This window comes from Vidua chalybeata, chromosome 12 (assembly GCF_026979565.1).
Source record: "Vidua chalybeata isolate OUT-0048 chromosome 12, bVidCha1 merged haplotype, whole genome shotgun sequence".
Lineage (NCBI taxonomy): Eukaryota > Metazoa > Chordata > Aves > Passeriformes > Viduidae > Vidua > Vidua chalybeata.
The window spans coordinates 2,890,452-2,917,592 of NC_071541.1; the positions used below are offsets into that span (position 1 = coordinate 2,890,452).

The 27,141-nt window shown below is 46.1% G+C and overlaps 1 protein-coding gene across 1 annotated transcript in view; it reads right to left on the bottom strand.

The window, feature by feature from the left end:
* Positions 1 to 27,141, bottom strand: part of CHL1 (cell adhesion molecule L1 like) — a 132,207-nt gene that overhangs the window by 52,694 nt on the left and 52,372 nt on the right. The window contains exons 3-5 of the mRNA XM_053953616.1: positions 3,828 to 4,017; positions 1,821 to 1,926; positions 24 to 214 (exon numbers count right to left, since the gene is read on the bottom strand). Of these exons, the coding sequence (XP_053809591.1) occupies positions 24 to 214; positions 1,821 to 1,926; positions 3,828 to 3,918 (388 nt within the window). The 5' untranslated portion in view covers positions 3,919 to 4,017. The remainder of the gene's footprint in view (positions 1 to 23; positions 215 to 1,820; positions 1,927 to 3,827; positions 4,018 to 27,141) is intronic.

A 27,141-nucleotide genomic window follows, 5' to 3' on the forward strand; every position in this document is an offset into this window, starting at 1 on the left:
CAAACCAAAAATAAAGCCCTTACTTGGAACAATCAGTTCAATTTCCTCTGACATGGCAGTTCCCAGCACGTTGGATGCAAAGCAGCGATATTTCCCTTGGAAATTGTTGATGATTCCCCGGTTTTGGATCACAAAAGTTCCAGAGTTGTTAGATGCAACTATCCTTGGGTCAGATGATAAATCAAATGGTTTTCCATCCTTAGTCCAGTTAAAGCTGGAAAGGAAAAGAAATGTTACAGTGGGCAGGCCCCAGGACAGCATTTTGGTATTAATGAGGGGTAAATATCGGGCCAAGGGGGTTTCAGCAAAATAAAAGGAAAAAGTGGATGTAAGAGGAGAGAGCTGAATGGCAGAGTGACCACTGTGCTCCTCTGCCTCGTGCTGCCCCTCGGGCACATCCCTCCTTCCACACACTCTGCTTTTCTTGGCTGTGACGTGAGACAAGAGCACAGAGCTCGGAGCAAGGGCAGTGACAGACAGAACACCTGGGACAGCCGCGCACCGACAGCACCGGCAGCTTTGCAAAGGCTGTGGCTGCAGTGGAATTGCTGCTTTGGAATGGCAAAGATCCACGAGAGCTTTTCCCACCCTCCACCATGGCAGAATCAGAAGAACCTGAGGTGATTCCATTGAGGTTCTCCTTGCCATAGATTCATTTGTAGTTTTGATGCTGCTGGGGGGTGATTTTGAGCAATGCTGTTCCTGTACCCGCAGTTCTCAGATGGATTGAGATTTGCCTAACCTGATTTAAAATCAGACAGCTGGGAATTACAGTGTATCATCAATTTAGTGGCAGATGTACCTTTCTTTTTGGTTTTAAGAGAATAAATAATTAACAAAAAAAAAAAAATGTTGTTTTGGTACTTCACTGGTCTTGGCAAAACTGCCTTGCTCCAGGATGGAGGGAATATGGGATCCTTGCTCCATGATGGAAGGAATAGGGGATCCCCTCACCTAACAGGCACTACCACATCATTTAAATACACCAGGAAACTTTTCATTGATGCACTGACTAACAGTGGGACAAAGGGAATTTGTTATCATGCTACAAATCCCCATTCAGAGCTCAATTAAAAATTACCAAATTGCCTTGATCTAAATAAAAGAATGTCTTTTAGAGTTTAAATTGTATTGCAAAGAAAGAAGAAGGGAAGGATTAAAGGGAAAAAATGACATTCAAACCAGCTATTAATTTAGCCCAAACACCATCCAGTGGTGAAAGCCTCTGGAGGAGTTTTTACTGTTATTATTGCACTCTTGTTAATCACATTTTCATTAAAAATCTTTCTCTTTTCCACACTGGTGCAAAATGCACAGAGCTCATCTTTGGATATTTATCTGAAGAACTCCTTCTGTGTCTATCTGTACCATCACCACGGCCCTGCTGATGTTAGGTACAGACAAGGCATCTGATAAAATGCAAATGTGGTGTTTGAATACACAGTTTAATGTGTTTGGGATTTTTAGGGTTGCTGTGGAAGAGGCAGAGGAACAGCTGGGCCCCTTTGATTACCATGACACTGCCCATCTTTTGCAGCACAACCCAGACAAGATTTTTTTTTTAAACCACGGGGTGAATTTGGCACGTGCCAGAGAAATGAAACATCCCCCAGCAAGGAAAAGCATGTTGATACCTATTCACAGGGTGAGGGGAAGTGATGGAGCAACAAAAGCTGAATGGCCTGAATGGGAAGCCAAACCTTAACCCCACTGAGGATGATGAGCAGGTTTTTGTGCAGCAGCTCCTGACAGACACAAAAATGTCTGGCAAAGGTTAAAAGCAAGCTCAGCTTCTGTTTGCTTCTCCGAGCAGTACTCACGTGGGCTGGGGGTTTCCTCTGGCTTCACATTTAATGGTGAAGTCCTCATCAAAGGGGTAGGCAACCTGGGTGTGGGATTGCTCCGTGATGCTTGGAAGCTGGGAAACTGAACACAAAGAGGAATTGGGTTAAAACAGCATTCCAGCCAAAATGGGCTGCCCTTGAGTGGAGAGGGACAATGGCAGGATTGCATTATTCCTGCAGAAAGTGAGGCTTGCCTTGGGAAAAAGGTGATCATCTCCTCCCTGGCATGGACAATACCCTCTGGTCACTGTCACTGCCTCCGTGGCCAAAGAGAGGCCTGGCAGAGGGACAGTGCCCACCCTCACTCCCCTCCAAACCCACCCGGGGCAGAGGGGAGCTGGGACCACGCCAGAGCCCAAGCCAAAGCACGGGGCTGTGGCCTGGCAAATTGATTCATAGGTGAAGCCAGTCACTGGATTTAATCCAGACTCAGATGCACACACACGAAGTAGCAAACTGCTGCCTCCATCCTGGCTAAAACTGCCAGGAAAACCCATGGACTGCAAGGTTGGATTCATGTCTGCCCCGGGGTGCAGCTGCACCGTCACGCACCGAGGCTGCACAAACTTTTCGCTTTTTCTGAGGGAATTAAAGTGTTGCAAAAGCCTGTGTAACAGAGGAAGGAGAATGTTCCCTGCAGTGGAGCTGGGATAATAGGATCACCCCATTGTTATAAACAGCCAGGAAGAGAATTAAAATGCTCTTTGGGTGCTGCTTTAAGTCCAGGGAGCTGAGAGCTGGAGTGAAACGCGGTGTCTTGTCATATCCCATGGTCTCAAAGCTGAACACTTCCAAGCCCACCAGCTCCACTGATCAGAAACAACTTTTTATTATAAAATAAAATGCTTCATTACAGCTAATTAAGGGTTAGGTGGTTCCCTGGGGTAGGTTCATAAAAGCAGTGCATGCCCAGTGGATGCTTTACAGTCACAACTCCACTTTGGCTTTATTGAAACACAAGGAGCCACTGCAGTTCCTTCCTGAAAAAAAAACCTAAAAACCTCTACTTCCTAATGCAAATATGGATAGTTTTACAAAAATATCCTATAAACCTGCTTGGTTGGCTTCTTCTTTGCAGCCACGGCTATTGGCAGGCTCCAGAGTGCTAAGAGCTCATGGCAGTTCCACAGGATGCCCTGAAACTGGCCCATGTCCTACTCTGAGACCCTGAAAAGAGCCTAAATTTATTCTTCTTTAGGTTTACTTCTTTATTTTACCCTACCATAATTCACAAACCCTAATATTGTTGAGTTTTGCTTTGATTTTTTTTTCTTTTTTTTTTTTTTTTTTTTTTTTTTCCAATGGAAACAACAAAGCAAAATGCAGTTTTCAACACTCCTGGTCCATTTATGTCTGAAAAATGCAAAGCTGGGGAGGTCTGGGCTGTACTCCAGGCAGAGGGGTCCTCTGGCTTTCCTTGGATTGTTCCCTGTGAGCCTCATCCCATATTTTACACGTGTCCTGGAAGCTCATGATCCATGTAAAACAAGCAGTTTGAATTCCTCCCAGCCGGTGAGAGATGCAGGAGCTGCTCCCCGGGGCAGGGCACAGAGTGTGAAATCCTCCTCTGGGGACCAACACTGGCTCTGAGACATCCACCTGCTCCTTCCCCAGGCTGGAATGGCAGCTTGCACCACATGGAAGGAGGGATATAGGCACATCAAACAAGCTTCAGGGGGATTCAGAGCCAAAATGAGGAATTGAAGTGAAGGACAAACCCAAAGCCTCGGAGCTAAGCGTTGTGTTGGATGGCAAACACCAGAGAGATGTTATTAGACAACTTTACTGCTCCATTTAAGCAGGCCCAAACAGGACAGCTTAGTTTTTGATCAGATCTGAATTTCCCAAAGGCCACATTGTGGCAAGATTAAATTCCAAGTGGAACACAACTGGAAAGGAGGATTTAATACTTTTCCTTCAGGGATAGCTGCAAAGGAATACCAAACAAAACAGCAAAGTGCACAACAAATAGCTAAAACTCACCTGATAATGGTATTTCAATAGCTGCTGCCAAACTCAATACAAAGAAAAACAGGCATATGGTGATGCCTTTTGTGCTTAATAGCATCTCCATCACTCTTCTGTAAACAAGGAGTCCAAACAGAATGAGAGATACCTTATGCTTCCGCTCACTGTCACTTCAAATCAGGCACAGGGATGTGAGAGTGGGAGTCTGGTGAGGAGAACAAACAGTAATATTAGCCTGCAATATCAACCTGGGTCTGACACAGTTATACAATTAAAGCAATGCCTCAGGTTTGCAGCTGAATTGCAATAAATGGTCCATTTTCCTCTCGCCCCATCCCCTGGCTTCAGGAACAACCTCTGTTTAAATTCTAACAAAGGAACACATGCACAAAAGTACAGCTCTACTGTAGCACAGAAATATGATTATTTTTTGCCATTTGGCAATTAAAAGTAGGGATGGTTTAGAATATGGTGTATTTGTAATCATTCCAGTTCATAAATTTTTCTAATGAGAGTTGTGTAAGTTGGAAAGTAATGTAACAGATCTAATGAGAGAAATTTGGTACACTAATGACCTTGTTCATAAATCTCATCTGTCTTTTATCTTTCATTTATGCTCAAAGAAGGACATAATCTCATTTAGTTCATTACTAGGAACCAGAACATGAAACCTTTGCTTTTTCCCCACAGTCCCAGAACTACTCTACGTGGGTTTTACACATTCCATTGGACATCCTTAGGTTCTGAATTACAAAGTAAAAATGTTGTGCAGCTGCAAAAAGGAGACAGATCCAGCTCTAATGAGAATTTAAGTGAAATTCACAGAGAAGTAAAGGGGTGAATTCTGATTTAGATGAAAAACCAGGAAGAAATCCTTCCCTGTGAGGGTGGGCAGCCCTGGCACAGGTGCCCAGAGCAGCTGTGGCTGCCCCTGTATCCCTGGCAGTGCCCAAGGCCAGGTTGGACACTGGGGCTGGAGCAGCTTGGGACAGTGGGAGGTGTCCCTGCCCATGGCAAGGGGTGGGAGAAGATGATTTTTAAGGCCCCTTCCAACCCAAAGCACTCTGGGATTCTGCAAAAGTGGGTGCACAGAGGATTCCAATCACCAACTTCATCCACAGCCCCTGAGTGAATTATTAACCAGCACAAGCTGTGTTTACCTGTGCACCCTCTGACAGGGCTAAGGGACATCAATCCCAGGAGAATTTAGACCTCAGTTGTCAGGATAACAGTGAAAGAACAATTCTGAAGACAAGGCCACTGTGCAGGAGCCACGGGCCCACCAGGCAGCCCAGGCTGGCATGGCCTGGCCAGCTCTGCCCCACGGCAGCGAGCCCACGGGCAGAGCTCACCAGGGCAACCCCTGCCAAGCTGAGCCTGCCTCACACACAGCTCTTGTATCTTTGCACATCCCAGCCCGTTAATCCAGGGATCAGAAAAGCAATCCCGGGATCACAGGAGCAGTTGGCATGTGGGGACAGCAGGAGGTGGCTCTGTGGATGGTTGTGCTTGCCCAGCACAGCTGGAGCAGAGGCAGAGCTCAGCCCCTCCAGCCCATGGGGGTTTTCTCCTCATGGCTGCTTTTCCCTACAAACAGAGATTTTTCTCCCTCAGCACATTCCCTCTCACATCAGCTCCAGGATGAGCACAGCGTGTGCTGCGGCCCTCCCTCCAGGATGAGTTGTGTTCACACCAGCCCACGGAAACTTCCTGGAAGTTCACATCTGTGAGACCAAAATCCCCGGCTGAGGATTGCAATTGGCCAACGAGGGGCAAGCGACAGACACCATAATCACATAAGCCTCATTTGTTTAGAAATGAGGCTAAAAACCAGATGTCTTTTAAGTATCTTAGGCCTGGAGTATTTGCTGATGGAAGAAGCTGACTAATCTGCTTAGTGCCCCGCTCTGCAGAAGGGCACTGGAGGGGACAGGGACAGGGGACAGGCTCAGCTGGCACCCCCAGGCTATCCTGGGTGTCAATCAGCCAGAATCAGGCAACACCAGTAGTTCTGTTTGTGGCAGATATTCCCTCAGCTGGAGCTCTCCTGGCTCTGCCTTTCGAGCAGTGGAGCTTTCCAAAGCTCAGCCTGCCCAAACCTGGGCTGAGTGACAGCACAGGACACGAAGCAGCCCCAGCCAGCAGCCACCTGATGGCTGCTGTCACTGCAGGATGGGGCTCTGCCCCTCCTCACCTGCTCCTGGCACACGCTCAGCCCCAGATCTGTGTCATGGCAGTAAAACAGATGCTCTGACAGAAAACCCTCTGGATGCAGAATTGCAATTTAGGCTCATAAAAACCTGAGCAGCCTTGCTGCCTGCAGATGGTACGTTGGTGGCAGCGAGAGCCTCCTCTCCCCCATCTGCTGACAGCTCTGGGGACAGGAGCAGGCAGGTCAGGATGCCAGCCAGAGGCAGGGGAGCTGGCACTACAGGAGGTGTGCAGCTTGCTAAGGTCACAGCAAGTTTTGTTTTAGATGAGTGTCACAAAGCATTGTATAAATTCAGATTAAATCCAGGAAAAAACACAAGAGCACAGCTCGATTCCTTAACCAAACCAATTAGCTCACACCTTATTTATTTTTCTTTTTTTTTTTTTTTTAAATGAAGTGCCACAGCAGAGCAGCAACGTTCCAAGTAAGCAGGATATCCTTCATCATGTGGCACAGCCCGACTTGCCTCTGCAGGCTGCTGTAATTAGTCGGCCTGTCTAGCACCTCACTCCTGTTCCCTGGCTTGAATACTAATGCTGGGGGCTGACAGCAGCAGCATTTGGAAGCAGGCAGCACAGGGGGACCAGCAGTGATGGACTTGTGCACACCCAGCATAAAATTCCACTTGGGAACCTCCCTGCAGCTGCCTTGGACCTGGGCTGGCTTACTGGGAGGGGATTCCAGGATGCGCAGTCCTGGGGTGATGGGAATCAAGCCAGAGGCTCTTTGCAGAGATATTTACCTTGTGACAACCTCTCAGCAAGATAAGCCTCGTGCTCCTATGTCTCCCATCCCTGGTGGAGTAACAGAGGCTGGTTATGGAATGCCAGCACCTCACACACATCTCCCCTGGCGTGCCCCACTCACTGCTCCCTCCTCTGTGCCCAGCAGGCAGCCAGGTGAGGCTCATCCTCCCTGCAGAGGATGGGCCAAGCTCTTCACCTTTTTAAGGTGACATTTAGGCAGGGCTGCCAAGCTCTGGGTGTTTAGGATGCCTGTCACGCCTTTGGCTATCCCAGCAGGCCTCAGGTGAAACTGCAGAGATCCTGATTAAATCCCCAACCTTCCCTCTCACCTCCAGCACCCAAAACACCCCGAGCTGCTTCCTTAATGAGCAATATCCCCCAGACAGCCCATCCATCCTGCCTTCAGACACAGCCACGCACCCAAACTCCAGGCAGCACAATCTCTCACTCCAGCCATGATTAAACTCCAAAGCCAAACTTCTCAACGTGTGCCAGCTCCCAGCAAATGAACAATTTCGCTGCCTAAGTAATTTGGAGAAATGACTGAGGGAGCTGTGCAGGCACTTGGCAGCCGTGGGCAGGTTTTGGTCTCGCTGGTGCCAAAGCACAGCTCTGTCCTTGGGGTAGGACAGAGCCAGGGACCCACTTGCAAAATCCTGACCTTGGGAAAAACATCAGCCCTGCTCTCCGAGCTGGGTCAGGCCCAGAGTCCTGATTTTTACAGAATTACAGGATGGGTGGGGTTGGAAGGGGCCTTAAAAATCATCTTCTCCCAGCCCCTGCCATGGCAGGGACAGCTTCCACTGTCCCAGGCTGCTCCAAGCCCTGTCCAACCTGGCTTTGGGCACTGCCAGGGATCCAGGGGCAGCCCCAGCTGCTCTGGGCACCCTGTGCCAGGGCTGCCTACCCTCCCAGGGAAGGATTCCATCCCAAAATCCCATCCATCCCTTCCCTCTGGCATTGGAAAGCCATTCCCTGTGTCCTGTCCCTCCATGTCCTTGTCCAAAACCCCTCTCCAGCCTTCTTGTAACCCCCCTGCAGGTACTGGGAAAATGTATAAGGTCTCCCCCACGCCTTCTCTTCTCTTTTCCCCCAGGAATTCCACATCCTCCTTTGCTCTCACGTGGACTCTCTGCAGCACCACTTGCACCAGGGATGGGGACACCAGATTCCCAGGAAAACCTTTCTTCTGCACCACAAATGAACAGGGATTGCTACAGCAAATGTTACATTTGCAACCCCTCCTCTCCCTTCTTCTTCCCCCCTCCTCCTTCTCTTTCTGACTTTCTATTTGCTTTTCTCTGCCTCAGGCTTAAGTCAAGTAATTTGAATTCACTGCAAATACTTATCTGTAGTTCCTTACCTGCAATTCATTATTTACTGTGCTGTTCAGTTAATAGTAAATACTGATTGCTCTAAGGACAGCTCATTTGTTTGTTTAATGAGCTGCCTTTAAGTTACACTGAGCAAATCTTTCAAACTATCAGGATTTCCAAGGAGCAATGGAGTTCCAGATTCTTTTATTATATCCCCTTGCTTCCAGAAGGATGCCATAAAAATATTGGACAACCGAACAAGAAAAAAAGATTAAATTTCCATTTATCTCATCAACCTAGTGAACAATTTTCTCTGCATGTAATTACTGCATTAAAATTGCTCATAAATAGGAGCAGGATGACAGCCAAAATTCCCAGATTACTGGTCTACCGCTTCCAAGAGAAATTATAATGCACTGCTAAATATGGCATCAACATCAGCTCTTTGGTCCCCTCTTCAAATATTCCTTGTTTAAGTCCTGTACAGTTCAAATCTTGAGGAAAGTAATGGATCCCCACAGCTTAACACTGGTGCATCCCTTGGCTAAGCTTTTCATTAGCTAGAACCAGGTTTAATTTCTCAGTGACATGGATGTGTCAGGACTGGTAAATATTTGTAATTAGAAATTACAGCCTCCCCTGTGGCCCCAGTTGTGGAACAAAAGGAAAAAAAAAATCTGGGGGAAAAAATATTTTTGCTAGGAAGAAATAAAAGTTTGGTTGTTTAATGATTCCCCACATGGAATTGTTAATTGTTAGAACCCTAGATACTGAACATTTTAAACTTTCTGTATAGAAAAATACAGACCCTCAAGAAAACACTACATTTAACCTGAAGCTATAGAGAAGACTTCCAAAATTAAATAATAAAACTAAGATTATAAGTGTATAGTTTAAATGGAAGTGTGTAATATCACATAATAGAAAACTTAAAGTTTTAAAATATAATAATAGATATAAAACTAAAATAGACGTTTTAAAATAATAACTAGTTCTTCTTCTTCATAAGTTTAAGTAATATTTTATAATTAAACAAAAAAGTCCACATTACGAGACATAAGCAATTCATTAAGTTAAAAGTAAAAATAATTTAAGCGTCAATTCTTAATTAAATAGTTTTTCCTTAAAAAAAACTTACAGAAATAAATGCTAAATCATTTTATAGCTTGTGAATAAAATACCGTAAAATTCACTACTTATAAAACTGTAATATAAAGATGAAATAATAAACATCTAAGTCCAAACACAAAATACCATCTCAAGAACTGTCAATCCCTAACCTTACACCAAAAAAAAAAAAAAAAAAAAAAAAAAAAAAAAAAAAAAAAAAAAAAAAAAAAAAAAAAAGAAAAAATCAACAGTTACTGTAGCACAGGGGCTCTTCTGCAAAGCTTTCCAGCAAGTGGGGCATGGAAAATTCACCAGGTAAGGAGAGGAAATGGGCTCCAAAAGTGGAAATGTGCTCCGAAGTGTTCCCAGAGCAGCTCCCAGCTGAGGGACGGCAGCCCTGGGATCCAGGCAGGGAGCTCACAGAAGGAATCCATCACCTCGGAGCTTCTCCACACCTCACTGAGCTCCCTCCTTCACCAATTAGCTGGGAAATGTGGAGGTTCTGCTGCATTTCTGCTGTAAATGTACTGCCCCAGCACCAGTTTTTATGCAGCTCTAGATCTTTTTTTCCCCCCTGAAAAGCCCCCAAGGTGCAGAGTCACTCAGGAGTTTGGAAAAGAGAGGGAATATTCATAAGGACCCCATTTAGTTCAGGTGTCAGTGTTAGGCATTGCTGTTCCCCTAAAAGCTTTTGACATCCCACTGTAAGTACCAGGGAGGGGGTAACCTTCACTTGACTCCTCCCCAGTCACCTATTTTGGGATGTTTTCAGTCCTTAAAAAAGCAGTCCATGCATATGCTGGAGGTGATTAAAATAATCACCCAAATCAGAAAGCTGCTCTTCCTTCCATGGCAAAGTGTTTCCAAACCCACTGCAGCACACAACAGGCACGGAGATATTTTTGGTTTAGATGCAGTTCCACTCTCAGGAGGTTTAGTGAGAAAAGTCCATGCATTATTTATCTTGCCGAGGACTTCATAAACATTATCAAACAACACATCTAAAGGAGAAGTTTTCAGTGTAGTTACACAACCTCAGCATTATTTCACAAAATTTATGTGTTTCAACTGTGATTGCAACTATTGCACCTTCCCAATTTTGTAATCCATCAGCCTTCTAAATTCCAAACCAAAAAAAACACTTTAAAAATGGAATTAATATAATCAACAAAGGAATATGTATGCGAGGCTGGAGCACAATGCAGCAGTAAAACGCTCAATTCAATAAAGAGCACAATATAATTAATTTCCCTGGGCCAAAGTTTTAAGGAATAAATAAGGAATTTGGGGGGCCAGCCTGCCAGGTCCTGGCTGCCTGGGAGAGCAGGTCAGCCGTGGGCTGGGCAGGTGACAGATGGTGCTGTCCCCTGGCTGCACTGATGCTGTGTAAACCCAATTTCTGGTGTCTCTGCTGGAGATCTACCCTGAGCTGAGGGGAAGCAAGAGGTGCATGAGCATCTTGGGATCCAAGGGTGTGACCCCAGGAAAAGGCAGCCAGCACCAGCTCTCCATTCCCACAAATAATCCCTTATCTGCTCCCAGCTGATCCCAACAAAACCCTGACGTGCAATCCCCTCAAGCCTCATCAGATCACAGCCTATGCTCTGAAATGGTTGAAAGGAGCAATAAATGATTTCTCCTGGTCATATCTCTGCCCACATAATGGCCCAGCACCTGGAGAGCTGATTTAATTGGTTTTGTCCATCTGGCAGCTGAAGCACTGAGCACAAGGACCACATTTCTTGCAGCTTTGCATGGCTTTTACACAACACACAGGGATGGAAAGATGAGGAAATGGGGTTTGTAACCTGCAAAGACACTCAGGAGTGTCTGATGTGTCTTTGCCAGCCCCATCAGACCTGCTGGAACCTCAAAAGGCCTCTGAACAGCACTTGCAATAAAGACTCCCAAGAAAACCCAGGGTGGAAATCAACACCTGCTTTAGCCTCTCCATGGCCCAAGGAATGAATGTGAGCTGTGGTTGGGCTGATGCTGATGATGGCCACCTCATGAAACTTTAGTGATGACATTACTGACATGGCACCTCCCAGTAAATTGAGATAACCAGCCATGTGGTCACTCCTTCCAGCAGGAGCACACAGACCTGCACCAAATTCTGCCCTGATGGAAGTCCTTAAATAGGTGAGCAAACACCAACATCTGTATTGATCTGAAGAGAACAGCTGGGAAATGGGACAGCAGATCACCCCACAGTGGCTCAGAACAGAAATCCTCCGTCCTCCTGCAGCTGTCTGGGGACTTTCTGAGCCAGATCTGCTCTTTAATACCAACAGGTCTTTCCTCCATAAATTTAAGTATCTTTTTCTTTTAATTAATTGCTTCCCTGCCCATCCTCACTGCACATAAAACTGCTCCTTCTCCAGTTCATTTCTGGACTGGGTTAACTGAGCAGCAGCTCTGAGCACTGAGCCACTACAGCAGCTCCTGTGACAGACAAGTTTAGGTCACTAGACACAATCTTTTCCTGAGTGGAAACTAATCCATATTTTTACATTCATCTCCTTTAATCCTTCTTCCAGTTCTACTCTGGCACCAACCTCTCTTTCAGGGGAAAATCTGGATTTAATGTAGTGTACTTGAGGTGTGCGTACCACATGCTGCAGCACAATATTGTGCAGACTTCTGAGAAACCCACAAGTATTTAATTAGCAAGTTTCTAGGGTATTTAGAGTGGAATTAAAAGTACCATGTGTAGGAATATAAAAAGGTAAAAGACTTTAGAAAGTGCAAAAAGGCTCCAGAAAGTAAACATAAAGCTAAGAAAGGCTAAGAAATTTCTAAACCTTCTCATAGGAAGCTAAGAAGTTAAGAACCAAGTGAATACACTTATATTTATCATAAGGAACAAGAAAGAACAAGAACTTACTGATAGTTCAAGATGTGAAAAGTCCTAGATATATGCTTTGCAAAGATAAAGTTTCAATCTTAAATAATGAATTATTGTGTACTGTTTGAGGTTCATAGAAGTCCTTTTGTTAATGTTAAAATTTTAGACTGTATTCCTTCACTGGACTATAAAGTGTACTTTGCATGACTCCTGTACAAGTCACCATAAAATGAGGGTCTGGCTTTACTTATGCATATTTACAGATGTAAGAGCAGCCTAATCCCCACACTGTGTCTGGCTTATCCCCTTCACCTGAAGGCTTGGCCACACATCATTCCTTTTTTAACCAATGGAAACACAGGAATTACTCCAGCACGAGGAGATAACGCTGTAGCAGAGGAATGCCATGACCTACAAACACACAGTGACCATCATCCTCCCTGCTGGTCACAAACCAGCCCAGACCTGAGCTTTGCACACACACCTGAAAGCACAGCCTGTTAAAAATTCAGCTGTTGTCTGAGGCTTTTGCCATTCTGCATTTCCTTGAGATGCTACATCTCCTAAACGAGTTTAGCACATTTCTGGCTGAAACTAGTTTTATATTAATTGAGATTTTCAACAGCCATTACCATTTCAGCTCATAGGTCAAGCATGAAGCAGAAAGCAAAGGACAGCAGCAGGTGTGGTGGATGATGGGGATGAGGCTGTGGCTGCCAGGCACAAAGGGAAGGGAAAGAAAAGAAAGGAAAGCAGGCTGCAGTTTGTGCTCAGATGAGACTGCCAATGACAGCCTCTGCCAACAGAGGTGATGCAAATTCTCTGAAATTTCAACAGGAATTTGCAAAGGTGCCTGCTTCTTTTGTACTCTCATCCTGCCTCTTTCAAAACACATAATAATGGGCAAATCATGAGCTTTCTCCTGTTAATACGAACAAACATGAGTTCTAGTAAAGCAAGGTGTCCTTGAAGCAGCCCTGCCTCACCTGGAAAGGCTCTCCTGGAACCCAGCACATGCCACAGCCAGTCTGAGCCATGCCAGCTCCTGCTTGGAGCACAACCTTGGCACACACAGAGCCAGGAGAGCTCCACTGACTGGGAAACGTGGGCAGGGACGTGCCAGGCAGAGCTCTGGCAGGCCTGGGGCTAATGAGATTGTTCAGTCAGCAGAAAGCTCAGGGAGAACAGCAGAGATCACACTCCAAAGGCACAGCCAAGGGCTCCCGGGGATTCTGCCACGGGAGGAACCCTGCACTCTCTCAGGTGGTAAAGGAGGGGGAAAATTTACACACCCAGCCCCTGATGGGCTCCAGTCCAGGCCCAGGAGCCATCGCAGCGCCAGGAAAATCACCTGGCAATGGCAGAAACCCCTGCAGGGCACCGAGGGCTCCACTTGGGGATTCTCACAGGTGGGTTTGTGTTTGCTGGAGAGCTCCCTGTGCTGGTAACGAGGTGACATGAACAGGGGGGAAAAAGGGATTTAATTGCAAATAAATTACCTCTATAAACAGCAGAAAGCAGCTATTATACCCACTCAATGCATTAAGGATCATCTTTGCCTGCTGCATCCCAGGCAGGTGAACTCACTCAGATGTACAACGGTGGCAATACTGTCAGATATCAAAACCCCTAAATCTGAGCTCCCTGCTTCATCTGTGCCAGGAGAAATGCACACTCACAGAGCTTTTCTGCCTCAGGGACTCAGGAGATGCTCAGTGGATTCCCAAGACCTCGAGAGAAAAATCCTGGCGGGCTTCACACAAAAAAAAATCTTAAACCCCAAGACAAACTGACCCCAAAAGTGCAGCAAATCTCCTCTCTCAGTTTTACCCTGCATCTCAGCACAATGGCAGTGAAAGTCACTGGGACACTGGCGTGTTCCTAATTTAAATTGCAGCCAGTGACTTGTGACCAGGGAGAGTTTCACAGCAGGCAGGCTCTGTACTCTCTGCCTGCCTCTGATTCTCCTGCTTCTGTGTAATAACAGAGATTAGCTCTTGCAGCTTCCTGGAGGATCTCCCCACACTTGCTTTTCCTGATAAGTCAAGGCCATTAAGCTTCCAACATTTTCTACGTTGCCAGAGATACAAGGGATTACTTAGGGGGGAAAAAAAAATCGAGTGAAATGTAATGATTTCACACAGACACTGCATGGGAGCGTTTAAGGGTACAAGTGAAACACCATCCACATCACTCTGAAATCCTCATGTGCCTGTGTGGACAGCCAGCAGCATCTCTCAGTTTGGGACTCTTGGTCTGATTCTACCAGGATCCTGTGGGATTCACAGTCTGCCAAGGCAGTAGCACCACAGGAATTGATTTGTGGCAATAATTGTAGGATTTTGGCCCAGTTTGTGCATCAGGAATCTGAGTAGCTGAGCAAACAGGATGGCATTAGAGACTCATGGATAATTCATCCTGATTCTGCACTTCCTACTTTCCCTGTTTTCACCTGGAATCTCCAACAGTTTCTTTTTTCCATGAAGAATTTTGCAGCTCAACAAAACCCCCAATAAGGCTAAATAAAACCACACATTCAGCAGCCCAGCCACCAGGGGAAACACTCTTGGTTCACCTGCATTTTTTAGGATCTCGTTTTTAGAGACTCATGACGAAGATGGGACAAATTTTTCTCAGGATCTCCAGAGAGGAAAGAGCTCAGAATCATACCAGCAGTACCTGAGACATTCTCCCAAGCAGCATAATACTGCCATTTATCTGGTCATCATTTTGTTCCTACAGCTTCTGTTAATGGAAATGTTTCTTGGCAAAGCTTTCAGGGAAATCAAGTTGTTGATAAGGTGAGGATTATTTCTGAGCACAGTAGCAATTTTCTGCACTTGCTCTAGTAGTTTTACCGTTGTAAGGGAAAAGCATCATTCAAAACACTCCAAACCCCAATGATTTTCTAGCTGCAACAGTTGCTTTTCTCCACTAATACCTTTTCTTTTTCCAAGGCACTAAATCAAAACATCCATCAACCACACTGAAGACAGCTGGCTGACAATATATTGAATATATCTACTGTAGGTGTGAAAGAAAGGGAAGAGACTCTGTAATTCTGCTTCTCTCTCCTCGGGATCCACATTCATCATCCCTTTCAGCACTGGCAGGGTGCAGAGAGGCAGCTGTCAGTGACTGCAGTACCTTCAGGTGATCACAGGAGATGTTTCCTCAGTCACACCACGAGCCCTGGGTATATTTTAAGGCACAGTTGATCTTTAGAGGTACAATTTGACCCCAGCTAGGTGGCTGAGCAGAAAACAATGAGGAAGCAACACAGGCAGCAAAACACACTGTTCAAACAGCCTAAAAGCCTTGGAAAACCAGGATTGCTTGGAAAAATATGATTTACCTGTTTGCCCAGTACCCAGGGGAAAATGTTTTGAAGGAAATTGAGCAAAACTAAATCTATTCCCTCAGCTCCTGAGGGGTTGGTAAAAGATCTCCCAAGGCCACACAAGAAGGTTTAGAAACAACCCAGAGGAAATGCCCACTAACTGGAGGGCAATTTAGGTACCTGCTTTTCCTTTACTTTTGGTTTTTGCTTTCCTTCCTGTACACCTCAAATACAGGCAGCAGGTGTGCATTGGCTTTCTTGACATTCTCCTCTGTAAAACTCCCAGAGCTTGAAGCATCCTGTTTTTCCAGACAGGCAGAGAAGGAGCTCATGGCCACTGAAGACACCGAAATGCAGAAATGAAACCCACTTCTGCAATTACAGCACGAGCCCTTGGAGCTTTCCCCTCCACTCTCATTTTCCTCCCTTTACTTAGCTGAAGTTATTTAGAGGACAGATCTCTGTTTAAGCAGCTGCTGCCACAACTAGTTGGCCCAAGCAGCTTTTTTAATTAAATATTTGCTGCTGTGAGAGTTTTCTCTCCCCTCCCTGCTCTCCTTGTGGACAATATTTGTTCTTGCAGAGATAAGAGGAATCAGCCTCCGCCTTGCCCTGCAAGGCCTCCTGCACTCCAAGCCCCTGCAATGGTGTGAAATCCCCACAAAAATTCATTTTTATGATAGGCATCACGACATTTTCCTATCAGGGACAACCATCAGCAATGAGGAAAAGAAATAAAGCTTGCTAGGATTTAATAATGATTATTAAATTATGTCATTTACATAATTAGACCTTAGTACTAACTATGGCATATCTCTTTTATGGCATGGTAAATTGGCAGAGCACTTCATAAAGAGATTTTTGGGGTTTTTTTCCCTTCTCTCCCACCAATTACAGAGGAATAGATCAGGTAAATGATACCACAACCCATACTAAGCAGGTTTACACAGAGGCAGGAAATAGAGGTGAGTTTCATGACGTGAATGAGAGAATTCTTGAGAACTACAGATTTCAAACAGGTTTCTTGCACATTTGTTGCTCTCAGAATTTCTTCCTAGTCAGCAGCCAGGTCCAGCAATGCCTCTGGGATGTTCTATGGTATTTCCCAAGCAGGATGAGGGAAGCATTGGGTTTGCTCTGCCATAGGTGTGCACAGAATTGTTCCCTCTGTTCCTCCCAGCAGGTAACCCTGGGAACAGCATTAAAGGCAATGGCTTGGCCCAATGCCAGCAAAGGCTTGACTTGGGGAAAAGCTCCAACTGATGTTTCATACAGCAGAGGTGCCTTGAGTCATTTTGACCTGGTCCAGGTGTGACTGAGATTCTCACCTATTTCCATACTGGAAAGAGCAGAGCCAAGTCAGTGTGAAAAAAAAAAAACAAAGCACAACTCTTCATCAGAGCCAGTTTGACACTGGAGGTAAAAAAGGGAAGCAAAAACCTTTTGCTTTTTGAGCAAAGTTGTTTCAACAGCTGGGACAGACACTCGGGGTCCCCCTCCATGCAGAAATGAGGAAGCAGCAAGGGATGAGCTCCCTGTGAGGGTGGGGAGAGGCTGGGATGGAATTCCCAGAGCAGCTGTGGCTGCCCCTGGATCCCTGGAAGTGCCCAAGGCCAGGCTGGACAGGGCTTGGAGCAGCCTGGGACAGTGGGAGGTGTCCCTGCCATGGCAGGGGTGGGATGAGCTTTTAAGTCCCTTCCAAGCCAAAACCACTCCATGATTCCATGAAGCTGGAGGGATAAAAGTGCTGAGCAGCAGCAGCACAGAGGAGCACAGGATTTGGAGTGTGAAATAGAGATGGAGACGGGGAGGTTTCAGGAAAAAGGAGGCAGCAGGAGGAGCACACAAGGAAATGAGAGCAACACCGAAGGAGGCTGATGCAGCAACACCAGGCTGGGGAGTAAACGAGGCTGGGAGCAGCTGCTGCTCCACGTCTGTGAGCGAGGAACACATCCTGGGAGAGGGATGGATCTGGCAAAATCTGGGAATGCAGCTGGGCAGGGATCAGTGCTGAGCAGAGACAGGCAGCACAGGGACTTGGGAGAATTTGTGAGGCTGGAACAGGAACTCACTGGGGAAGAAATGAGAGAGAGCCTGGATCTCAATCCCCAAGCAGGGAACTGGGGAGCCTGTGATGGCAGTGGCAGTCTGGGGGGATAAGAGAGCAAAGCAGCAAATGCTGCATTTGAGAGTATTTCAAACCTGCCTGAACTCCCCAGGCTGGAGCCACAGAGGGAATTCATTTCAAAAAGAAAAACCAGTATCATATCACCAAGCAATTTTAAATATATATATATATATCAATAAGATACACTGAGGCAGACAAGACTGTACAAACTGTTCAGTACCTGGGCACAGGAGGACTCAGCCCTTACTTACTCCAGTCTACACCGGGGTGTATCCTCTGAGGACAGCACAGATGCTCCTGACTGACATCAGCTTCACAGGCAAAGAAGAATTAAAAATCTCATCTTCTGTTTCCATGGGAAACCTGTCAAATTCCACTCATGCACCACAACACCTCGCTGCCTTTCCAGGAACAGAAGCAACTGGTGAAGAAAAGCAGGGCTGGGGCCACTCTCTGTTACCTGTCTCAGGAAGATCTTTCTTGGGGGGATTTATTAATGTGATTTACATGTTTATAAACATCACCAAAGAACTGCAATGCTGTGTGCTTCCTAGGAGGAACAGGAAACAGCAGTATCCCCATTCCCTCTGCTTCCCTCAGATCCATTCAGCACAGACCAAGGTCACTGGCACTCTCCTGGGCACCAGGCAGGTAAATCCAAGCTGACAACACACAGAGATCTTTCAGATCAGTTCAGGAATCAGGGAAGCCTGAGAGCTGTTCTAAAATGTCCCTTACATTATGGAGCAGCCAGAAAATTAAAAATTAAAGAGTGAAGTCTCCAGGGTGGGCTTCCACCCCCAGGAGACCTCTCCAAAATCCAAGCACTGTCAGGCTGAACTCACCAAAGCAAAGACAAACAAGATTCCTCCTTTGGAGGTAATGCCTTCAGCAGCTCCTAATCCAGGTACACATGAAGTTTCTGTTTCCTAATTGTGTCTGCTTTTCTTTTGTAATGACAGCATTTCTAATTTTGCAACTTTGGCTTTATTACAGTGAAAGTTGTTTCCATTCTCAACGTGGCTAATGTTTAAATGGGCTCCCAGAAGCTTGTTGGGCACAAAGGATACCACTTTCACACTCAGAGAAATCAGTGTTTTCAACAAATACTTTAAGCTTCTATAATCCAGGACAAGTTTGGGCATCACAAGCGTCTGGGAGCGGCTCTCACCTGCTGCAAAATCAGCTCCAGGGCTGCTGAAAGGAATCTGCAGGTGAGGAGGAGCCATCCCAGGAGCTCAGTGTTGTCTCTAGCACCACCTCTCCCTATCCAAAGGGACAATCCAGGACTCCAGACTGGTGCAAAGTGTGGCTCATCTGTTGTTAGACCTGGTGGAGAAGCATTGGCAGGGGCTGCCCAGGGAGGTTTGGAGTGCCCATCCCCAGAGGTGTCACCTGGAGGTGGCACTCAGAGCTCTGGGGACAGGGTGGGGATGGGGCACAGCTGGGACTCGGTGATCCTGGAGGGCTTTTCCAAGCTCAGTGATGCTGTGACTGCTGTGTAGATGGGAATGGTGTCACAGAACACGTCCCAGAGCCTCACCCAGCACCTGCTGCCGACCCCTACACCCCGAAATATTCAGCTCAAACACAAACCTGCACTCTGGGGCTGACCTGTGCTGTTGAAAAGCCCCTGAGCAGCAATTCAGCCACGAGCAGTGAGAGGGAAATCTGGCACCTCCTCTGCCCCAGCTCCTCAGGGATCACAGGCTGAAGTGTCACCTGCAGGGAGGAACGACACCAACCTGACCCCAAAGCCACCCCAGCTGCCCTGCAGGTGACAGAGCCAGGATCCCACGTATCACCCACTCCAACAGCTCTGCCTGGGAACGTTTCACTAATCCTGAAGCACAAAAAGGCTTCAAATATCTGTCAGTCAGGCTGCTCCCCGCTGGCCTCCCCGCAGCCCTCGCAGCCTTGCTGGGAGGATTGTTATTGAGATCACCAGCGCTGCCAACGTGCTGAGGAAAATTAAACCCCAACCGTGGAAACAATAGCTATTACAAAGTGTGTAACCAGCAGGAGATGGGATGAATGGTTGTAATTCCAAGGCATAGAAAGCTTTTTAAAAATGTCTTTAATCTCATCCATACTTCTTTAATATTTTGCTGCCTAATAGTGGCGTTTTATAGCCAGGCCGTAATTTCAGTGAGGTACAAACTTGTGGAGCATAATGTCAAGCTATGTGGTAGAGTCAAGTAAACATTTGTAGTAATTATATGCCCAGGAGATTTCATCACCTTGCAGAATTAACAAGCAGCTCAGTAAATTACATATCACTCCATCTGCAATTGCTGCATCTCCAGCAAAGAGCTCGGCTCCATCTCCAGCAGCCCTGACACGACGTGTCAGAGCACAGTGCAAACCTGTCAGCCTGTGATTGTGCACTCCCATCAGCCACCACCTCACCTCCCAAAGCTCCTTTTCAAAGGTTTGCAGCACAATTCTCCTTCCAGAGAAAACACAGCCCTATCCAGTAAAAAGAGGCAGTTTGCTCACACCTTTGTGATTCACGCTAGAATTTGTTTCCACTTTGGCTTTGCCACGGAGCAATGTTCAAAGGGATGAGCTCGAGGTAGTGGAGATCAGCCCTAGTGCCAAATGGGTGTCTGGGAACACTGACATGCTCCAAGGCTCAGGAGAGGCAGGCTGCCTGTGGAGCAGCCTGCCCAGCCAGCAGCAGCCAGGTTCTCAGTGCACACATATGTTCCGAAAGCTCTGCACGAAGCTCATTAAGCACCCTGACAATCATCCTGATCGAGCAGGAGCCAACAGCTCCTGCCTCTCCTGTTGGAAACTCGAGGAATGAGAACGGCTCTGAAGATTTCCAAGGCAGAAAATGCAGATTGCTTTTAAATGTCTCTTCCTAGGCTCCCCCAGCCATGCCAGGGTTACCAGGCAGAGCGATTACAAACAAGCTCCTTGATTAGGAATTTGAGCACAGCAATAAATTGCCCAAGCAGCTGCTGCACTCTGGCTCAGAGATGAGTGCCCTTTAGTGTTTGCTAAAGTGATTTCCTACAAAATCCCTGCCATTTGTCAGGCCACTACCTGGAAGGTGGAATACACTTACAGGACTCGCAGATTCATCACCGGCTAATTCTGTTCTCTGAACAGCACCAAGCAAAAAGGAGACAATGCTCAGCCATCAACTTCCTTCATGTCCCACATCAGTTTTAATGACAGTGGTTGCCACCTTCCACAGAGAATCACAGAAGGGTTTGGGTTGGGAGGGACCTTAAAATCCATCCAGTTCCACCCCCTGCCATGGCAGGGACACCTCCCACTGTCCCAGGCTGCTCTGAGCCCCAGTGTCCAACCTGGCCTTGGGCACTGCCAGGGATCCAGGGGCAGCCACAGCTGCTCTGGGCAGGAAGAATTTTTTTCCTAATGTCCCATCCAAACCTACTCTCCTTCAGTCTGAAGTCATTCCCTCCTGTCCTGGCTCTTCAGGCCCTCACAGAAGTCCCTCACCTGCTCTCTTGGAGCCCATTTAGGCACTGAAAGGCACAGTTAGGTCATCCCAAAGCCTTCTCCAGGCTGAGCAATCCCAATTCTCGCAGCCTTTCCTCCCAGCAGAGCTGCTCCATCCCTCACATCCAGCACACCTGAACCTCACAGCCCTGGGGCTCCACGTGGGAGATGCTGCTCCCCTCCAGCCCTGCCGGGATGAGCTGAGCCCAGCCTTGGCTTTGCACCATCTGACCTCTAAAGGGACAGGAGCTAAAAGACAGGGACACAGCCAGGGATGTGAACAAGCTGTAACAACAGCGAGCTCCTTTCTGACACAGGAGATTTTCTGTTCATTTATTTCATCTCCCTGGCAAATTTAATCCTGCTTCTAACTTTTCTGGTTGCAGGAGCAATGTGCTGGAACCACATCTCTGAGCACAGTCAACATTAGCACTCGAGCATTGTTTTCTTTCCCTAAGTGACTAATTTATATTGTGCATATTCTAATACCACAGCCATCTGCCAAAAGGTGTTCAAACCATCCACATTGCAACAGACTCTATTAATATGTATTAAAAATCACATTACAGTTGACATAAGCCATTTCTGTACATGCATATGAAAAATACGACTATTATGTTTAAAACTTTCAACTAATCATGCATCACTGGTTTTCTCCCTCTGAGTTTATAATTTAAATCTTTAAATGTTTCATAGCAGCCTCATCAAGCCAAGATTTCTGATGGCTGTGGAGCTGAGACAGCCCATTAGAGTAACAACAAGAAAAGGAAAAAAGAAAACAAATATGAGCCTGGTTCTGGAGAGGGGAAAAGAGAAATTATTTATAGATGGCAATAAAGTAATAATAATTAAGAAATAATGTGCATCTGCTTCCTTCATTGTTTCCTATGACATTGGTCACGGAGCAGGGACGGGGTGTGACATAAATCTTTCCAGAAGGACAGGGATGGCCAGCAGACAGAGCAGCTGTGGCAGATGACATGCCCAGAACAGACAGTCAGAGGTGACTTTGTACAAGCCAGCACAGGACCAGTCCTGCTAAAAGCTGTCTGAACATCAGACCCCATCCAGCTCCCCAGCCCAGCTCTGCCTTCTGCAGAGCACAAAAAACATTCCCTAATTTCTATTTCACTCACAATTTCAGGGCTTTCACTCATGCACAGCTCATTGAAAACCTTGGGACTCAGCAGGGTGAAAGCTCTGAGCAGCTGGAGCCCAGAGCAGGGGCACAAAGTCCCCAATCCCTGCAGGACAGCTCCTCCAGGCACCTGACATGATGGGGACCAACACTTCCAGGGATTTGGATGCTCTGCTCACATTAAACACCACCAGTAATTTGTGAGCCCAATCTCCAGTGGTAATTTGAGTATTCCAGAGGGGGTTTTGGGTTTTCTTTTTGTGGTTTGTGTATTTCCCTTCAAGAACTTAAGAGGCAGATCCTCCTCTGGAAGCATTTATTAGACTTGCTGAGCTTTTTCCCACCTGAATTACCCTTTGTGAATGTTAATCACTGTCATTACATGGTTCATTGTCTGTCAAACACTCACCTCCATTACCACACATCCCCCCAACCAAAGAAACAAATTAAGCAAAATTAAAATAAGATTAAAGCAGGTCAGGAGAGAAAACAAGGAACACAAAACATTCCATAAAGATTTTTTTCCCAGAGATTCAGATCCCTTCCCCCTTTGGCACAGTCCTAATTTCCAAACTATTTCAACCACCTTTTCCTATAAATGTCTTCCAGAACAACTCTCCAAGAAGGGTGTAGTGCTCCTCTCTGTGAGGTGGATAAAAACCTCTGGATTCTCTCCTGAGTCCAAATTTGGATCCCAGCCCTTCTTGCAGAGTCACTGAATAAAGCACCAACTGCTGGAATCCAAACTGCTGCCAATAAATTTTTGCATTTAGAGTGGAAAGGTGAACTGGGAAAGGGGATGAGGACAACAGAAACAGGTTTTTCTAAGGAGTTGGAAAATCTTTGAGTTTCAAGGCTGAAATGTATTAATTGCTATGAATTTATGAGGTTAAAATTATCTGCAAAAGTCATGCATGTATAAATCCAGAATCTGAGATCAAGGTGCTTCCTTCTTTACTCCTTATTCCAAAATAATCTCGTGTAGTTTTTGCTCTGCTTCCTTTGGTGACCTGATACCCATTGAATTTTCCAAAGTTGTTCATTGCCCTTAGCAGAAAATCCAGTCCAGTGAGGAATTCTAACACCTGCATTCAGGTTTGATGAATAAAATACATACCAAAATTCCAATCCTCCAGGTTTTTTTGCAGTGTTAGTTGAAGCAATTTACAGAACTGAAATACTGCAAAGAAATTAATTTCAAATGAACGTGTGCTGAAGAACCTTTGGAGAAACAGCTGCAATGATCAAGAGTCGCCACTCTGTAAATTCATCTTTCAACTCTTCCCTTCCTACACCTGAAGGAGCAGCTTTGTGCAGGCTTGCTTTTCTTTCCTTCCAGATTTCAGGTGTCACAGCCAGCCTGGCTCACCCTGCCACAAACAGCCAGAGCAGCTGCAAGAATTTTCCATGCACTGCCATGGGTCAGCACCAGAGGCAGCTGGGACTGGCCCAGCAGGGCTGGGCACCCCAAAAATCCTGGGGTCACAGCCAAGGACAGGCTCTGCTGCCCTGTCACCTGAAGCAGCAACATAAAAGCAACATCCTCTGAATACTAAAAAAAAAAAAAAAACCTAAAAAAAAACCCCAAACAACAATAACAACAAAACTCCACCCAAAAAAAAAAAGCCCCAGCAAAACAAAATAAACGACAAACCAACAAACAAACAAATCCACCAAAAGCAAGCCCCAACTCCTTTCAAATGTATTTCATTGCAGATATTGATGCTCTTTTCCCTGACTGCATGCAAAAATGGAGCTAACACCTTGGAAATGCATTCTGAACCACAGAACATCAGCTGATGCTCAAGGGGGTTTCACATCCATTGTACTAAGGAGCAGACTTGAATTTCTCCTCAGCATCCCTCCAGACAGACAGGTGATACTGTGATTCATTTTCATCTATCAGAATAATGTTTAAATATTAAAAAAGCTCATTGCCAAGTTCATTTCAATTATTAACACTTGATTATCTATTAATTGATTGTATTATTTTTTCATCAAGTGCTGGAGTTTGTCCTTAGGATTGGTGCTATTCCAGCTCCTCCCTCCACCCTGAATTACCCATGCCCTGCTCCTGGCTGTAAACACAACACCCAGGGGTGAGAAATCAGCATTTGTGTCAGAAATCTGGATTTTGGTAAAGTTTTTTGATATGAAATGAAAATATCTTTCATTCTATCATTTGTTCAACCTCTATTTTTTTTTTTTTTTTACTACTCACGGCCAAACTCCAGCTCACCAGAGAAGAGCAATCACCTCCCCAGGTGTCTGCTGCACTGCAGGCCTGCCTTTGCACAAACCTAACAGTTCGCTTTCAAATCAAACTTTAAATTAAATCATTTTGCAAAATATTTAATCACACAAAAAGCAGAATGTGCAGTTACTTTCAGGGGAGATCATGCCTCTGATGTAGAATTCTCTTTAACCTGCCTGTGAGGAACTTTGGACTTGAAAATGCCCAGACCCATAAGATGCAACTTCCATGACAAGAATCTATAATAACAAGTCAACGAACACAACCCTCATAAATAATGGTTATACTTCATAAATAAAATCAACTTTTACACCTTTTCCCCATCTTAAAAAACCCATTTTCAATATTGATTTTCAAATTGCTGCTGATTTCCCTCAGCAGAAGTAAGACCATGCCCTCAGGGAGTTACACAACTGGTAACTGTGGTATCATGGCATGAACTAAGCTCTGAGTAAGGGTAAAACACAAAAAATTCACACACAGTTATAGAGAGGGTGCTCCTGTTCTGGGGAAACTGCCACAGAAATACCCATGGCATTCAAGTGCCATTTTCCTGGAAAATATTTGGCATTAAAGGACGGAGGGCAGTCAACATTTGAACACACTCAGAAACAAATGGGATTATTTGCAAGAGCATGTGGTGCAGCACAAGGGGGATGGATTCAAACTGAGAAAGAGCAGGACTAGATTAGATATTAGGAAAATATTCTTTACTCAGAGGGTGGGGATGCCCTGAGATTACCCAGAGCAGCTGGGGCTGCCCCTGGATCCTTGACAGTGCCCAAGGCCAGGTTGGACACTGGGGCTGGGAGCACCTGGGACAGGGGAAGGTGTCCCTGTCATGGCAGGGGTGGAAACAGATGATGTTTAGGTCCCTCACAACCCAAATAATTCTGTGATTCTGTGAGCACATGACAGCACAAAAATATTACATCCGAAGGGGAAAATTCAGGATAGCAAGTTGCATGACAGCTGATTTGGGATTATAAAGGAGCAATACAACAACCCAGACACACAATGGGGCTCTGAAGGTGAGAGAGAGGATATAAACAGCTCTAAGAAACAAAATGCAAAGCCATCCCTGTCACCTTGGCTGCTGTTTTATCATGGACTTGACATCCCCTCCCTGCTCCCTCCTGCCACCCCAAACCCCCTGGCCCAGGGCCTCTCTTTCCCCTCCTAACACAGACAAAGACATCGAGGCTGGTGAGGGGCTGGGAGCACAAACCCTGTGAGGAAAAACTGAGGGAGCTGGGGGTGCTCAGCCTGGAGAAAAGGAGACTCAGGGGTGACCTCAGCACTCTCCACAGCTCCTGAAAGGTGGCTGTGCTCAGGTGGGGCTGGGCTCTTTCTCCAGGAGCTGACAGAACCAGAGCACACAGCCTCAGCTGCACCAAGGGAAATTGAGGTTGGATATCAGGAAAACATTTTTTACAGAAAGGGTGATAAAGTTCTGGAATGGCTGCCCGGGGAGGTGGTGGAGTCCCCATCCCTGGGTGTGTTTAACAAAGCCTGGATGTGGCACTGGGTGCCAGGGTTCAGTTGAGGTGTCAGGGCTGGGTTGGACTCGATGGGCTTAAAGGTTTCTTCCAGCCTAGTCAAAAAACCCCCAAAAAACCCAAACAAAAAACAACAAAAACCCAAAACCAACAACAACAACAACAAAACCCACATTTCTCAATAGTTCATGAATTTTAAACACAGGCCAGGTTGCACAGGGCTTGGAGCACCCTGGGACAGTGGAAGGCGTCCCTGCCGTGGCACTGGATGGGATTTAATGTCCCTTCCAACCCGAGCCACACCACGGTTCTGTGACACTGAAACAGTGACAAACAAGTGGCCTGGCTCTAGGGAGGAGTGAGCCCAGAGCCAAAGCTCAGCCAGGAGTCAGGCAGTGCTCAGGATGCATCCCAGATCCCACCCATCAGCAGGGACAGCCCCAGGAGCTGCTGAGCCAGGGAAGGAGCCACAAGCAAAGCCCCGGTGCCCTTCACACTCAGCAGCTAAAAGGGTACAAGTGGAGAGCAGGGAGAAGAGTTTTTGAGCTCCAGCACATCAAAGGCTTAGTGACATTGAAGTAATAAGAAATAATTAATATTTAACTCCCAGCTCATATTAAAAAACCTATTAATGTTTTATTTTGTCATCCATAATGAAACAAGAAATTGGGCCAGTGGTTCTTAATGATATCTGTGGTGCACGAGGAAAATTGCTGGGCCAAAAGCAAGGCAGGAGTGCGGAGCTGAGGGCCATGGCAGCCTGGGCTTGGACTCTGGAAGCCTCAGCCACAAACCAGCACTGCTCTGCACTCTGGGGAAATTTGGAAGAAGGAACAGGAGCTCAGGGGAGAATTATGTGGATTACAAATCTCAAATCTGACCCTGTCACTGCAGCCCTTCCCTTTCCCAAATCACTGTGGTGTCTTTAATTAAGGAGATGGTTTTGGAAAATCTCAGAAATTCAAATTCCAGCTTTGACAGACTTTCCATATGATCTTACTGAACTTTTCTGTGTCATGATGCTCCTTCTTCCATCTCTTGGACATGTTCATACCATTCTCAGGATGGGGCCTGTGTGCAATGAATGTAATCTCTGGAATTCCCATGGATCCACAGGTCTATTCTGATAACAGTACATTATACCACAGCCTTAAAGTACTATTTAAGCCTTACTTTGAGCTTCATTTTTCCCAAATTTGCCAGGAAATTCAGGTTTTTAATTACAAACAAAAGGTTGCTTGAATCAGCCTTGTCAACCAATCAG